This window comes from Lytechinus variegatus, chromosome 2 (genome assembly GCF_018143015.1).
Source record: "Lytechinus variegatus isolate NC3 chromosome 2, Lvar_3.0, whole genome shotgun sequence".
NCBI lineage: Eukaryota > Metazoa > Echinodermata > Echinoidea > Temnopleuroida > Toxopneustidae > Lytechinus > Lytechinus variegatus.
The window spans coordinates 16,781,278-16,794,472 of record NC_054741.1 but is presented as its reverse complement, the minus strand read 5'-3'; the positions used below and the strand labels follow the sequence as shown (position 1 = coordinate 16,794,472).

The 13,195-nt window shown below is 36.8% G+C and overlaps 2 protein-coding genes across 3 annotated transcripts in view; one reads left to right on the top strand and one right to left on the bottom strand.

The window, feature by feature from the left end:
• Positions 1 to 7,894: 7,894 nt before the first annotated feature.
• LOC121407451 (serine/threonine-protein phosphatase 1 regulatory subunit 10-like) lies at positions 7,895 to 10,266 on the bottom strand. Its single transcript, XM_041598528.1, has 2 exons — positions 10,043 to 10,266; positions 7,895 to 9,034 (listed from the first exon to the last, which is right to left on the bottom strand). Exons 1-2 carry the CDS (start codon positions 10,095 to 10,097, stop codon positions 8,136 to 8,138), a joined length of 954 nt encoding a protein of 317 aa, XP_041454462.1. The 5' UTR covers positions 10,098 to 10,266; the 3' UTR covers positions 7,895 to 8,135.
• Positions 10,267 to 12,631: 2,365 nt separating this feature from the next.
• Positions 12,632 to 13,195, top strand: part of LOC121407450 (adhesion G-protein coupled receptor D1-like) — a 43,761-nt gene continuing 43,197 nt past the window's right edge. For both annotated transcript variants that reach the window (XM_041598527.1, XM_041598526.1), the window contains exon 1: positions 12,632 to 12,942. In XM_041598527.1, coding sequence (XP_041454461.1) covers positions 12,862 to 12,942 — 81 coding nt within the window. In that variant the 5' untranslated portion in view covers positions 12,632 to 12,861. The remainder of the gene's footprint in view (positions 12,943 to 13,195) is intronic.

Here is a 13,195-nt window from a genome sequence, read left to right as displayed (position 1 = left end):
CAGACACATGTATTCCATCTGTAAGAATTCTGTTTTTTTTTCATTGATTCCCATTAAAAAAATATAATGTATGGAATTTATTTTTCATGAAATATAGGGGAGCTGCTCAGGTCTGACAGGTGCCGATATGATAAGATCTAAATCATGCTTCTTACTGGTTAGAAAATAAATAAATGTTGGCTGATTGCGTGGAAGCGTTATGGTCTAGGGGTCCCGACTCTTCTAAGTAGAAGCTCATGGTTTCAAATTATACTTTAGGCATCAATTTCTGTCAGCAAAGAAATTGATGCACATTGGCTGCACTCTATCCAGGTGACCTTTACGGTAGCTCAGCTATACCCAGGGTAATAATATGATTAAAAGTATTAAGTGCAGTAGAGTACATGCATACATGTATAGAGTTGCTGTGCTATATAAATGGACCTATTATTATAATTCGAGTGTGCAGGAAGTTTGTATGAGTGAAATTAGAAATTGGGGTGCAACATGTTCTGTATGTATAGACATTTTAAATGTACGGCAACTTTACAACTGTCGGTTATGGGCACTGTTGATAGCATTTACCTTTATTTAGAACATGATAGTAATACCCCTTTCATAAACCCAATTATGCGGCTAATAGCAGCATAATTTGGTCGTAAAATTGGAGGAGGACCAGAGTTATCCGCATTATTTTGATGCTGCTATTATCTGCATAATAGCAGCATCGGGACAAGATTTTGAGTTTATGAACGTATTTCCAAATATGCAGATAATTGCCATGGTGCGGTCACAAGGTCACCCTTTTCCAACACAACCGCATCGGAGGGGGCGTGTCCAGTTTTCATGACGATTATCCGCCTTTTTCAGGACGGGTGCTCGTAAAAATAATGCGGCTTATTTTCAGAGTTTGTGAACGCAATTTTTATTGAATTATCTGCATTACTCTTAGGCGGCTAATTGGAGGATGGGTTTATGAAAAGGGTATGAGACTACACAGACAAGCAACAAGCTTTTGAATTTATCAATTTGAATTGATAACAACTGTTATCAAAATTTAAAAAGTCAAGGGTTAGTTTATGTAAAGTCTTGATTTAATGCAGATACGAACCAAGGCCCCATCTTACAAAGAGTTACTTTATGGAAATCCATGAGTCATAATTTTCTACATGAAATTTGCAAAATATCCTTGCAAACAATGGAGAACAAATCAATGAATTTATGAATATATATCATATCTAGATTTTTTTAAGAAACATGCATTTTGTGTGTTAACTTTGCTGGCTTTCCATAGTTATGATTGATTGGATCAATTGTAACTCTTTGTAAGATGGGGCCCAGTAGCCTTGTAAAGGACTACCTCATGTGACCAGGTGCCCATCATGCAACGTTCTGAACAGTGTAGTCTTGTGATATAGACCCACTTGAATGATCCAAACTAATTCACATTACATTTATTATATTCAATACAGTAATTATTGTGTTACCAGATTGCTGGACAAGTACTGGTACTGGGTAGTTTTCCTCTCAAAATACTTAGTTTCTCTCTACAAATGAAATGATAAGCTTATTTGTTATCTATACCATTATTTAAGAAGAAATATTTTAAGACTAGCTATTTATAACACACAGTCAATGAATAGTCTGTATTACAGACTCAAATTTAACACATACCAACTATACAATGTCTAAGAGTGAAAACAAGATTTCAAACATTGCTGTCTGTGAAATAAGACAACCACCGTAAATAGTGAATCTAGTCTCCCTACTCCAGACTCTATATTATGCACTATGCAAATTATGAAAACCAAAGGTCTGTGCCTGTAGACTAGCTAACTAGTCAATGAGACCATGTAGGGTCCATGGTTTGTTCCCCCTTTAAAAGGAGAACACAATCCTGATGTCACGTTTGGTCTAAAAAGGTAAATTGAAAAACATGTTGATGAAATGCAATATTCCACAGTAACATTCTAAACATTTAAATCACATATTAAGTCAGATACATGTATAATTGTGTTTTCCTTTGAAAATCTTTTTATATAATCTTGTACTTTTGTCGATATCATGGTGCTGTTTTTGTATTGTGTTTATCTGTGGTAAATGTAGATCACACTTTTATCTGATTAATATGATATTGCACTTGTGAGAAAATATACCAAACTACTGATATAGATAGAACTATCCAATAGAATAACCAGTAAGGTATTCAACAAAAAACTTTATGAAATATTTATGAATTTTAGAGATATCATCTTAGCGAAATGTTTTATGGATTTCAGTTGCTTTAAGTTCTGAAGAAAAAAAGTAATACTGTGTGTTGATAGGTTTCATAATAGATGTTGTATTTCTTAAGTGAACTATGTTTTTATTTGCATGCTTGTATTTTTTCTCAATTTGACACAGTGTAATATCATTTATATATCAAAGCACGCATGATTATTAATTTCTCTTTCAAATGGCGCTATATTGTGAAACTGTAATATCTGAATGTACAACTCATCTCAAAGTTTACATGTGCTATTAAGTATAGTGATATTAAAGTAAGTGGTATTAATCCATATGACATACTGGAACCTTGTAATCCCTTTACAAAGCCTATAATGGAACTTCAGAATTAGTAGTCAATGTGTTAATCCATTGCTTATAGGATTCGGGTTGTTCCAGTACAAAGCTTATGTGAATTCAGTATTCAATGTGTTAATCCATTGCTTATAGGATTCGGGTTGTTCCAGTACAAAGCTTATGTGAATTACTGAATTCAGTATTCAATGTGTTAATCCATTGCTTGTTGGATTCAGGTTGTTCCAGTACAAAGCTTATGTGAATTACTGAATTCAGTAGTCAAGGGATTAACCCATTGTCTACTAGAGAACTCATGATCCTTGTACAAAGTCAATGGGAATCACAAAAATTCCAAAAATCTGTTGCTTACTGGATTTAGGTGATACTGGTACAAAGCAAAGGTATTTTTAAATGATTCAGTCAGGAATTAATGTTCAATATTGATTGGTTGATGTAACAGTCCAGTTGTGTGGATGTCTTATTGGTGGTGTACTGATAAATGGTTTCAGCATGGGTAATAGAATGTCTCCCTCTTGAGTTAGCAGATGAATATCTCCTCCCCATCTCTCTCTATCTTTCCCCCTCTCTATCCCTTTACCATGTCTACCTCTTCGATCAACCCTGTCCCCATTTACATTTCAGTCTCTTCACTAAAAAATCTGCGATGTTAAAACTGACACCAATTGGTGTTAATAGAGGACCACACCCTGAGGTGTTGAAATTACACCCTAGAGATTGAACATAACACTAAAGAGTGTAAATGTAACAACACCTATAGGTGTAAAACTAACACCACCAATTAAACACCGGTGTAAAACAATTAGTGTGGTCCTCTATGTAAACCGGTTAACACCACAGTTTTTGCTGTGTACCCCTTCCTCATTTTCACAGGTAATTTTATTTTAAAACGCACTGCTACTAATTGAAATTTAGGGGAAAGTCCACTTTGAAATGACTGTGGTTCTTACAAAATAATGCAGAATAAGGTTTAAAAAAACCTTGTCAATAAGATCTTTGACATAGTAACTCCATTAAAGGACTTGTAGTTTTTAATATGGTTGAAATTTTATTCAATCAAATCACCAGCTATAGCTGCTTTTGTACATGTGCTATATATTTTCTGTCTTTCCCTCAAAATATACCCAATTGACGATGCATGATATATTAATATTACCCATTTTGCTAATGATGCTACTGTATTTTTGTTCAATTTTTTATCTTCCAAGTATAAGATTATCTAATACTATTTGAAAGCTTTCACTTTTTTATCAGAATATAGAGATTTTAAGTTTATTAAGCAGCAATTTTAATGTATTTATTGATAAATTTGTGAGTTTTTAATTGTTTCCTCTGTGTATTCTTAAATCATGTACTTAAAATAAATATATTATGCATTACTGAACGATGTGTCTCATATCTCAGAGATTCCAATGTCATTTCCCACTTATGATAGATTTGCAGTGAGTGATGTTATCTGAATAAGTAAAGGTGAAATACATGTTCTAATTATTTTTGTGGGATTGCGGGTCAGGAGAAAATGCTTGATTTAATAAATTTATAAGCAAATTTATGGAACATTCCCAGCATGTTAATCGCTCTGCAGATATGGCTATTTTATCCTTTTTTATACAAAAATATGCACGTTTTATGAATTTTTGATAAATATTTTTATTATACACATGCCTATTAACTCTGCCAGTATGGATGCATTATTTGAAACTGTTATACATGTAATGTATCGCATCAAAAAAAGAATTAAAAGATGTTCCCAAAATAATGGATTTCGTGAAATTCCTGGCCCTTATCTGAACTCGGTTTTATCTTAGACTGTGGTTAAACTCTGTTCTAAAATTATGGGAAGCCAAACATATCACAATAAAGATGTTTCGTTATTTTTACTGTGTTCTTTCTTGATTATTTAATGGCGAAGACAATTATTAACCCTTCCCAGACAGTTAGAAGGATTTGATAGTCAAATGAGCTGATACCAATGAGCCTCTACTGTTAGAGAGTATGTCACACTCAGCTGTCCATAGTGAAACCACAACTTTAGACTAGAGTTTAAATTAAACCCGACTTCAGAATACGGGCCCTTGAATTCAGTGTTCTTCCCATGTCTTGGTTTTGTTCCAGTTTCCGTTTCGCGGAAATCAGGGAAATATTATACAATACTATTTACTCAATAACCTCAACCAAAATGTTAATCATACTTTCCTTAATATCGTGAATATTATTCATACACTGGCTTTTTATGGTCCTCTATCAATATATCACAAAACTTGGGTGACGAATAAAGCTAATACCTGTTGGTATTCCTATGTCGTGAGAGTACAAAAATTGACACCTCGCAAATCCCCAATTAAAGTGAACATGCAATTATTATATAAGGAATTACTGCAAAGAAGGAATCCAGATGTCAAAGGTGTCATAATCCTTCAAGGGTTGCCTTAAAATCCATTTCAAAACACATTTTCACCAATTTATATCATAATTGACTTAGAAACACTGTTATCAATTCTCAAGCTAATTTTATTGAAAACGGATTCGCAAATATGTTTAATAACTCATACAGGATGATGACATTGAAATCCGGATTCATTTATTGCAGTCAAGTCTTACTTTGGCTCAAATCAGTATTGACACACTGCAAATAATACCTTCTGAACATCCAAGTGTGAACACATGCCACATAAATATGGTGTCAAATTATTTGGGAGAAGATACTCTTTCAGGTCATATATAATAAATATGTGTTTATGAAAAAAAATCCTTAAATTAGGGATTTATGAGGTGTCAAGTTTTTTTATTCACGCGGTATAGGAACACATCATTAGGTGTTGAAATTGCACCCAATAAATCGAACACTAAACAGCATAAATACATTACCCAAAGGCATTGTAATAACACCTAAAGTTAATTGGATGATCCATTAAAATACTCTGCTCACTTTACAATCATCTTTTTATCGAGTATATAATCCATCCCTCTAACATCTTTCCAATTAATGTGATATATGAGACCATTGTTTCCGGTACCACAGTTTAATAGATAGGAAACCATTATAGGATTATGAAATGGGTATCAGCGTGATTAGTTCAATGTCAATTGGTAATTTTCTATCATCAAAAATAATGAATGGAATCCAGAATTGCGGACGAACCTCGACCCCGATCCTCCTAACTGGTAGTGGTAGCCGTTATCTTATGTTGAGGTTGTAAATCTCAATTCTGTCGACCATAATCCTCGGTCTGAAATAATTCATTTGGTACAGCTATTTTAATTTCGATCAAGGCTTTAATGAACGTCACATGCTCTCCTATTCAACAATCCAAGATAAGGTTTCTTTCTTAATTTCTCCGACATTCTAATCCCATCCCCTTAGTTGACGAGAAGATCTTAATTGATTAAATCAATTTACGAAGAAACGAACGACCCCTTCAAGTGAGGAGTTAAATAGAGAATCTGTGCAAATACACACGGACTTTAATTATCAAATCAATCGATACCGTTCGCGATGTTTCCAGAGATTCTAATTGTATGATACTGAATAGAATGTAACACATGTGTGTGAAATAAGATGTATTCATGCGGGTATTCATGGTATGAGAGGATTGTCGTTTTGTCCTCGTCGGCCGAAATAAGGTAGTTCTCACATTTACTACGGGGAAACTCTCTACAACGCATCGAATCCTTTGAAAATACAATCAAAATCATATAGTGGAGAGTTGAAAGCCCGGAGGGGCCACTTACATTTACGAGTGGATACCATGCGCGACCAGAAAAACACGTAAAAAGGATGTCTTTTTCACGATAGGGCATGTTACGTACGTAACGTGATAAGGGTGTCAAAAACACAAAAATAATGAAAAAAGGGTATCTTTTTCACTAGGAAAATTACGTGTTTAGGGTCATATTTGCGGGGATGATACAACAAAATTAAAATGTTTTATAAAGGATGTCCATTTTGCCCAAATACTTAGTGTTTAGAGTCCGATTTGCGCGAGGTGTAGTCGTACTAAACCATTTAAGGTAAAGCCGACAACCAAAGGACCCTTAATAATAAAACACTCCTGTACTTGTTTAGGGGTTCATTTCAAGGCGGAATATTTGCCAAAAACGGTTTTGTTTCCAATACTTGTTAAGGGTAGGATTTCACACGCCAATACTTGTTAGGGGTGCATTTTTTCAGCATTTGGAAATCACGTGTTTAGGGTGCTTTCCGAGACCCCATGTCGCGCATGGCAACGTCTTGGCAAAGGCAAGCAGACCGGCCAATGAATCACCTCACCTCGAGATATGTCCAGAATTGTTAGTTACATTCATATCACATGGCAGTTGCCCGGGGGGGGGGCACTTACATTGACGAGTGGATACCATGCGCGACAAAAAAAAACACGTAAAAAGAATGTCTTTTTCAAGGGTGTCAATAAGGGTGTCAAAAACACTTATGGGAAAAGAGAATCTATTTCGCGAGGAAAGCTACCGACGTGTTTAGGGTCAAATTTGCGAGGGTAAAACACTAAAATGTTCTATAAAAGTTGTACCTTTTGCCCCAACAGTCAACACTAAGTGTTTAGAGTCCGATTTGCGCGAGGTGTGGCCGTACTAAACCAAATGCTGTCGGTAAAGGTAACGGTAGTCCATGACATATAACAATCTAAATATCGCTGTACTTCTTTAGGGGTTCAATTACTTGCCAAGGGTATCGTTTTGTTTCCAATACTTGCTAAGGGTAGGGTTTCACACGCCAATATGGAAAATACTGTCTTGTTATTGGGCTTTTCGAGACCCCATGGTCGCGCATGGTATCCACTCGTCAATGAAATGGCCCCCGGGGGCCGTCGATCTGATCACTTGAGCATTGGGACGATGGGGAGGGGGGGGCAGATACTGTGGCAATTTACCTCATAATATTGTTATAGTGACACCCCCCGCACCCCCCATCCTTTCCCCTTTCCTCTCTTCTCTTCAACCTCTATAATTATATCCATCACTCTTCCTCTCTATATGTATTCATGATCTTTCTACACCCAATCTTTCATGCCTGTTTATTGATTTTTTTTCTCTATCATTGTTTCTCTGGGTCTCCTTTCAAGCTTCTGTCTGTATCACTTCACACGCATATAAAGTTTCCCATGCACATCTCTCCCCAATTTTCTTTCCGAGCTTTCACCATGTTCACTCCGATAATTATTTGGAGTCTCCTTTTTCCCATCCACCCCCTATACCTCTCTCTAAATGAATCTAAAAAAATCAACCCATAATATCACATTCTCTACTTTTCTCTTTCAGAAATTATGTAAACTTTATCTATAGTAGTGTATGAAAAAGTAATGCTATGAAAGAACATGAGTCTGGTATGATATTTATCATGTTTATTTTACAAGTCTTTCAATAATGAATTAAAGGTCTAATTCATGATGAAACGTGTTGTATCTCCATTCAATTTTCATGTCTGTTTATGACTAAAAAATATATATGGATGCCCGGCCTGAGAATCGATGAAACATCGTCAGGAATTTTTATCAGTCAATACTAGAGGAAAGACATGGATGACTTCATTTTTACCGTATCAGTCATTTTTAAAACAAAATTTACAGTTGTCCGATGACATTAGTATCTATTTCATTGTCATTGATTGCAATTTCAATCACTTCCGGTTGGGAGGATGGTGTTATCACTTCCGATGGGGAAGATGTGGTTGCATTTTCCCTAGTTGTAGACTCCTGCACTTGCTCCTCCTCTTCCTCCTCGCTTTCATGTGACCCCCAGCGTCCTGGGAACTTGCCAAAGGGATGGCGGCGGCCATCATGTCCGTGAGATCCTTCCTCGCCGGTTCGGTTGTGTCTTCCAAATGGCCAGTTTTTGAAGAACCGGAACGGCCTCATCTGGAATCTTGGTCCGTCCCAATCCCAGTCTCCGGTCTTGTTGTGATGGCGATGGGGGTAATCTCCCGTCTTGTTGTGAGGGCGGTGGCCTTCAGTACGGTTATGACGGTGGTGATGGTGGTGGGGGTGGTAGCGATGGTGATGGTGACGATTACCTCCATCCTCTTCGCTGCTGTCGTTATGCTGTTGACCTTCTCCTTGATCTTGAAGACGATCCCAACCTCGCGATTGTCCTCTAAAAAGCGGACCGAGTCCAAAACGATCAAAGATTGATTTGGAGGCATCTGCGGTTTCTTCTTCTCCACCACCACGTCTGGTTCCGTCTTGACCGAAGAAAGGCCTTCCGACTCCTTCAGGTCTAGAGCCACGGAAAGGACCGTCAGATCTTCTTCCACCACCCATCGGACCACCAAATTGTCTTCGTTGGTCCATCTCAGGGGCACCTAGTCCTAATCCGGGGCCATCAAACCTCCTTCCATCCATCATTCCACCACCTCCTCGCCTTGGCCCGCCCATTGGCAACCCGTCAGGCCTTCCTCCGAAAAGACCATCTCCCCTCTGTCTCCCAGGCCCCATACCTCCACGACCACCTCTTCGTGCATGAGCTGTAAAAGAGGTAAAGGTACAGAAAACTTTATCATTCCTATTAATTAATTTTTAAAGCCTTCAGGATTCCAATGATATGAAACTTTTTCCGATGCCCCCAGGGGCCGTCGATCTGATCACTTGAGCATTGGGACGATGGGGAGGGGGGGGGGGCAGATACTGTGGCAATTTACCTCATTATATTGTTATAGTGACACTGCTGTAAGAATATTTCTGTCACGTATATATATATTATAATGTTCATTTTACCAATTTATGCCTTGCCTAGGCCTATATTTCTTGCTATGTCTGATATTTCAGATATATTTAATCTGATTAAAGATTTATGATGATTTAGTTCTTATAGTCCGAATTTATAACAACAATAAAAATTTCATTGTTTGTTTGGTTCGATGTGACACTATTCATGTATAGTCATAGTAAACTCGAAAAATATTTGACAGATTATAGGATATAAACCATTTTGACTTAGGCAAGTTTCTTTTGTATTAGCAATTCCCCGACAAACTCAGAATACTGAATACTCATGATTAATGTTGAATTACGAGTTACAACTTTTGGCAAAGCCATAATCACCCTCCCCTTCCCCAAATAACAATAACAGTAGTAATGATAATAATAATAATGACGATGATGGTGATGATGATGATAATAAATAATGATAATGACAGATTAAAACCTGGCGTATGGGGGAAATATTTTTTTAATCGCGAGGGAAAATTTTGACCTTCTAAGATCTTAATTTGCGACATTTTTTTTATTTTCAGAAAATAAAATCATATTTCACTCCTTCCTAAATGAAAATTTAGTTTGGTCACGGAACGTTTGGGGACTACCCCCTAGCCCCTCCCCATCGATACAGCAGTGATGATTGATAATGATATGAAGTCCTCCTTTAACAAACAAAATAGAAATAATTATGATTCCTATCAATGAATTGCGATAATCAAAATATCGTCTTGTGTAAAATACTTTTAGATGATCGAAATTGAAATTTGAGAGCTTACCTGACATAGCAAGTGCAGCCAGGATAGCAACGATCACAGTTGCTTTCAACTCCATGTTGACGTATTGGGGGTCTCACTCCAGTCCCGTAAGTTTGAATTCTTTCCGTGTATTGATAGCTTCTCAGGATGACAGGATCAGCTCCAAACCTGATTAAATTCTGTTTAAGATCACTGTATTTATACACTTTCTCTCCCAGACGAGAACCGCCCTCGTACCAAACCGTGTCAGGCTTTTCCACGTATTACCTGGTTAAATCATTTATTGCTTTTTTAGTTTGTTGTTATTTACTCGGGAAACGTTTCGTTGAGGCATCGTGTCAGTGGTTTTCACTGGACAAATTTGCTCTAAGCCAATCAGATGCAAGGATTTTCAGTAGCTTATAACAGTTTTCAGTGGAAATCCCTTACTTTACTGTTTAGTGAAATGCTCACCTGGTTACTCTTTTCAATATCAAAACATGATCCAGGTGACCTGGAGCCCGTAACATAAAAAATAGCAAATGATCGTAGAACATTTTTCTACGATTGATGCCATTGGCTGCAATGTACAATCAATCGTAGAAATCAAGCGTACGATCAATCGCTAACCTTTGTGTTACCCGACCCTTGTCAACTTTCATTCGCATAAATTTATTGCTCATTGTTTTAGAGAGTGCATGGTACCGGATGGCATTACCTCATCTTCAGATATCGGTTCGGATATCCTGTAGAGCCATGTTTTGGATGACACCACAGACAATGGCCTTACAATCTCGCGGATATAAGTACACTTTTTTCTTTCGGTTTTGAATGCAGTCGTGTACTCGGAAAACCTTAAACGAAGGGGCAATAATTTTCGGACAACAACTAAAAAAGAGGCTAATGAGGCTAGTTCATAATGTTTATCTCTCATTGCCAGACCTGTCAATTTCGCTAGGGGAGTCTTGATGCATTTTGAAATTGTTTTGTTCGAATTCAAAATTTCTACTAAAAGCGCCATTCTTTTCATGTTTGCCACTTACAAGGCTTTAAAATAAATCGCTCTACGGGGGGTGGGGATTGTTTGGACCAGATAGGAGCGATTAAGACCTCAAACAGGAGCATGGACCCACCCCCGGGGTTGAAAGGCTTTTGTCGAAAGTTGGTGGATTGGTGGACTGGGACAGCAGATCATCCGAAGATTTGCAGTAGATGAACACTTGCAAATATGTCGTCGTCCATATTCAAGAGATTCCGATGCTTTCCCTCTCCACCAACTTTTGACAAAAGCCTCTTAGCTCTCCTTTGTGATATGACTTGCATTTTCAAAGGATTGGCGTGTAGTTTCGGATAGACTGGTTTGGCTACAGAGAGATTCATATATTCGCAAGATAGAACCGAAGTTTTAGAAATATGAACAGATATTTTTTCTTTCTTTCTTTCTTTCTTTTTTTCTTCTTATGCTTCTTCTTTTTCTATTTCTTTCTTTCTTTCTTCTTCTTCTTCTTTTTCTTCTTCTTTATCTCCTCCTTTTCATTTTTTCCTTCTTCTTTAACATCTCTTCAACGTACGCCTTATAGCTCATAATTTTTTTTCTCTTACCGTGAAGAACTTGGTGTTTCATGAGCTGAGTGATTTCCTGTTTTGCATTGAAACATAATAGATTCAAATGTAAACCCTCTCTGAGTCAGTACATTTTCGGCAACAGATCTGTCCTATATTTACTAGAAAAATATATGCAATATTGATAAAAGTGAATTATAGAAAGGCCTTCGTACAAAATGGCACGCCATTCTAAGCGACGTGATGTGTTTTATTCTATTATTGTGGGATATTGTCATCAAATCCGAATGTGATTATATGCAGTATACGGTGCATATCATTATTTGACGATTTCGAATTGGTGAAAAGTACAATGGACCTAATGAAAGGTGATATCACTTGAAACCAAATTTAGGAGATGCAGATATAATTCTATATAATTCTAGAAGATTATATTCACAGTAAACAATTAAATTTGTCGTGTTTATTTATCATTCGTATAATACATTTTCTTTACATAACAAAGGTCGCATAATATTCATTACTGTTTTTTACATGAATCATATAAAAACATATATGTTTACTAAAATATATCATTCTAAACAAATAGAATGATCTACTACCAAGTTATTATAATATTCATACTTACAGGAGAATGATTGTCATCATAAGCTGATTGCTCTAAAAAAATGAAAAATCAGGATTAAAATTCATCTTTATATTAATCGTAAACTTTTCTTTTCACTATAACATAAAAAATAGCATCAAATAATACACGGCGCCCGATGTCACGTGGTATACCACCTCCCAACCAATCAGCGATGGGATTGCTTGTGGTTTGTGAGAGTGTACCCGCGCGTGTGTGTTATAATTCTCAAACAAAGCTCTACTTTATAAAAAAAAAGTGTATTGATTTGTCAAAACGTTACACCAATATTGACATGTACGAGCGTGATGGGAACTGGTGTTTGACTTTATTTTCAGATTGTTTTACAGGAGCTTTTGGAATATGTGTTCCCGGGGAAAAAAAATGTAGAAATTGATGTGCAAGAAGACACCGACGCCTGACATTGTTTCAATTATACTGACCCGCCGACAATACCGAGGCTAATAATCGACTCGAGTCACTCGCTCGATGAAATTATTGCCATCGTTTCTATTTGACCAACCAATTATCGGGTATCAAGAGGCAACGGGTGCGTTATTATCATTTTTTGCGACAGAGTATAGGATATATTCGATAATACTTATTTTTGCCAGAGCTGCGAAATGACATTCATGTTTAGTTTTTCGTCGTCGGTGGATTGCTCAGTTCACGGATGGAGATGGGTGATCTGATGGCGGGTCTCCACGGGAAGAGCTGTGTTTGGCGATTCGTTGTTCACCTTGTATTGATTCTGGTGGGTTGTTATTTTTTTGCAACATTTATCATTTTAATCGTTTCTATTTCCGTTTGATTCATGTTTTGTCCAATGGATAAAAAAACGACGTTTGACTGGGCATTTTTGTCATGACAATTCCTTGAGTAATAAGCAGAAATCCTTTTGTTCTCCGAAGGACTATTGTGTTTTAACAACAATGGCCGTCTTTATACAAAATAATTTTTCATATTTTTAGTGATATAGTTTTACAGGCGTATCCCGACACGACCAC